The sequence below is a fragment of the Procambarus clarkii genome, chromosome 42, assembly GCF_040958095.1.
Source record: "Procambarus clarkii isolate CNS0578487 chromosome 42, FALCON_Pclarkii_2.0, whole genome shotgun sequence".
Taxonomy (NCBI): domain Eukaryota; kingdom Metazoa; phylum Arthropoda; class Malacostraca; order Decapoda; family Cambaridae; genus Procambarus; species Procambarus clarkii.
The window spans coordinates 1,848,540-1,852,221 of record NC_091191.1 but is presented as its reverse complement, the minus strand read 5'-3'; the positions used below and the strand labels follow the sequence as shown (position 1 = coordinate 1,852,221).

Genomic DNA, 3,682 nt, shown 5'->3' with positions numbered 1-3,682 from the left:
CTGGAATATCGCATTTTGCTACATCTACTGCACAATGGCGAAAATATCGAATAAAGTCAAAGCTCGAAAAGCAAAAGCCTTACATGCTCACCGTGTAAAGATGCTGCGGAGAGCCGCTTTGCAGCAAACCCGCATTCTGACGAGTGAAGATACAGGCGGCCTCCCTGTGAAGAGTGTGCAGCAGCCCGCTACCTCACAACGCACACTGCGAGCCTGTCTCCTGGGGGCCTCCACACCACCTACTGCTCCTGATGTTGCTCCTACTGCTCCTGTTGTTGCATCTACCGCTGCTGATGCTGCATCTACCGCTGCTGATGCTGCATCTACCGCTGCTGATGCTGCATCTACCGCTGCTGATGCTGCATCTACCGCTGCTGTTGTTGCATCTACCGCTGCTGTTGTTGCATCTACCGCTGCTGATGCTGCATCTACCGCTGCTGATGTTGCATCTACCGCTGCTGATGTTGCATCTACCGCTGCTGATGTTGCAGGGCCCAGCACCTCACATGATGTTTTGGCAACTCCCAACATTTCCACAAAGCGTAAAGGTACTCAGAGCAATGCTACAAAACGACTGAAGTTATTTAGAGAAGAAAAAAATGACAGTGGCAGTGACAGTGACAGTGAAGTGAAATGTAGAATAAATCCACGTGAGTCAGTGCTAATGGTGACAGATAAGAGTCTTGAAAATTACCTAGATGAGAATTATGTATGCGAGTATTGTTCAAACGCTACACAACGTCATACAATTACAATTGTGCAACATGATGTGAAAGTGACAAGACGCTGTAGTGATTGTAATATTTCAGTTACTCGACAATTGATGGGAAATCATGAAAATTTGATATCATTAGTGTACAGCAACATGCTAAGTGGCCACGGATATACATATTACAATAATATGTGTTCTATAAATAGAATGAAATTTGTATCATATTATATGTATAACAGGATCCAGAGGAAGATAAGAGATGCTGCTAATGAGAGATGGGTGCATTTGCAAGAAAACACTCGCCGTATCATATTCGATCATTACAGAGAACATTTAGATAGACACCCCATTGGTGGCATCCTGGACATTGATGTATCCATTGATGCATCTTGGGATACAAAAGGCCACCATTCACAAATTGGCACTGCTTTTGTTGTGGAAATATTCACAGGGATGGTTGTGGACTACAATACTTTCTGTAAAAACTGCAAGCAGTGCCAAACGTTCAAGAGTAGAAAAGAAAATGGAAAAATAACCCAGGCTGAGTTTGACAGTGAGATGGGTAAACATTTACCGGATTGTGACAAGAACTACGATGGCACTGCCAAAAATATGGAAGCGGATGCCGCGGTATTGATGTGGGGTCGATCTCAAGACAACAAACTTAGGTATACGACCTTGGTGGGTGATGGTGACTCTTCGACATTCAATAAAGTTTGTGGAATGAACAATGATGCTGGACCATATGAAGATGTAAAAGTGGAAAAGGCTGAGGGTATAAATCACTTCAGCAAGATACTTGCAACACAGCTTGCCAGACAAATGTCACTGGTCAAAGGAAAAGGAAAACTAACTAACAGCACCATTCAGAAGTTGGCAGGCTACTTCACAAAAGCCATCAGGGATAACATCGACACGGACTGGAAACAAATGAGGGATGCCTGCCTGTCCGGACTGTTCCATTCAACGTCAACTGATGAAAAACCAGTGCACGTGCACTGCCCTAAAGGCAAAGACTCTTGGTGTTTCTACCAGCAAGACATTGCAAATGGAAAGACCCCACGATCACACAAGAAGATGATTTTACATTTCCAGCTACCGAGTATTCACATGAGTGAAGTCTTGAAGATCTACCACAGTCTTGTATCGGAGGAAAACATGACCAAGTGTCTGAAGGGGAAGACTCAAAATCCAAACGAGTCTCTACACCATCGAGTTTGGAAACTCGCCCCCAAAGACAAATATGTTGGTCGTGTAATGGTTGACTTCGCCATGGCAGTAACAGCCGTCAACTACAACGCTGGGTATATGATGGGATCTCTGACCAACCTCCTTGGTCTACCACAAAATGACATGACCGACTGGTACTTCAACATGAAGGACAGGAGGATGAAGGACCCAACGAGATGCACCAAGCCAAGAAAGGCCCCAGAGAAAGCTGACCCCAGCTATGGGGCAGATGCCGACTAGTGCCATTGCAGTGCCACCTTGAGGACCCATATTTCAGACTAATTATATTAGGTTAGTATGTTTTAGTGTTATATTTTGATGAACTATTTTGTTATATGTTATTGTTATATTGTTATTATGATATTTTGATATTATTTTATATACATGATAAATAAATGTAAATATAAAACTGTTGGCAATTTTTTTATTTTTTTCCCTAATTGTTTTTCTTTTGTTATCAGGCGATCTTCATGGAACTTACAGACCTTACTGAAGGCATGCCTATCTGCAAGGGTGCCAATTTTGAGTGAAATTAGTCGACGTCAACCTCAGCCACAGGTGGCTGAACTTTGACCTTTGTTTATATAGGTAAATAATTAACAACTACATGGGAGTTCAAACTCTTCATTTATTATTAAATTTACATGAAACTTGCATATTATATGTAGAGTTTATGCCTCTTAAAAACTGAGGCATTTTTGTTTTCCTAAGTCCATTTACTGATTTTATAAATATTTATAAACATTATTTTGTTGCGTAATTTTTGGGGGAACTTTGAAAATTTGTATTATTGTACTAAATACATTTGGGATAGAAATCTTGCTACAAAACCTTTATTATATGGTAATGTGATAGCTGAGTGTCATAGAAATGATTTCGGTTGACACTTGTGTTTGTTCAAGTTCTTTGAAAAAATGTTGAAAAATCCTCTAAAATACGTTTTTTTCTCCCTCTCTATTTAGGCTGCGATGCTGAAACTTGGACCAGTTGCAGCCCCTTTTACATATAAAACGTCAATAAATTTTGATTGCACTAGAACAACTTTTAATAATCCCTTCTCTTGCCCCCTTAAAGTGAAGCTTGTATTTCTATCATTCTTGTGACATATAAAACTCTTACGTTTATTAACGAATCTGCGTGAAATAAACATTGTTCCGAGATGAATATTGCAGCTTTCGAGCTCGATGAGCAATGAAAACTGCCAATTTTATACAACTACAAATATCTTCGGTTTTACTTAAAATATTTGTCTGGTAGAGGTTTTACATATAGGTACCATTTCTGTCTTTCTTCTGGCTAATAAATAATTTTGGTTTAATAAGTTATCAAGATGTTTTCAACAATATTATTTCGGCTTTCGTATACAGTATTCCAACATGGGCAACCCTTCTGGAAACGTGATACATATCTTGAGGTTATCTTGAGATGATTTCGGGGCTTTAGTGTCCCCACGGCCCGGTCCTCGACCAGGCCTCCACCCCCAGGAAGCAGCCCGTGACAGCTGACTAACTCCCAGGTACCTATTTACTGCTAGGTAACAGGGGCATTCAGGGTGAAAGAAACTTTGCCCATTTGTTTCTGCCTCGTGCGGGAATCGAACCCGCGCCACAGAATTACGAGTCCTGCTTGCTATCCACCAGGCTACGAGGCCCCCGTATCCTCGTAGCCATGGGTTGACCGATCCCATAGTTGGCTCTGATTCTAACAGGGGTTCAACCACAACCATTTCCACCAACAAAC

At 41.3% G+C, this 3,682-nt stretch overlaps 1 protein-coding gene across 1 annotated transcript; it reads left to right on the top strand.

Moving 5' to 3' along the window:
* The first annotated feature begins 17 nt into the window (after positions 1–17).
* On the top strand, positions 18–2,983 carry LOC123770336 (uncharacterized). Its single transcript, XM_045762132.2, has 3 exons — positions 18–2,233; positions 2,404–2,530; positions 2,905–2,983. The coding sequence occupies exon 1, from the start codon at positions 35–37 to the stop codon at positions 2,180–2,182; it is 2,148 nt and encodes a 715-aa protein (XP_045618088.2). The 5' UTR covers positions 18–34; the 3' UTR covers positions 2,183–2,233; positions 2,404–2,530; positions 2,905–2,983.
* Positions 2,984–3,682: the final 699 nt, after the last annotated feature.

Coding starts and splice junctions, on each gene's coding strand:
- LOC123770336 (XM_045762132.2), top strand. CDS start 35: ATGGCGAAAATATCGAATAAAGTCAAAGCTCGAAAAGCAAAAGCCTTA.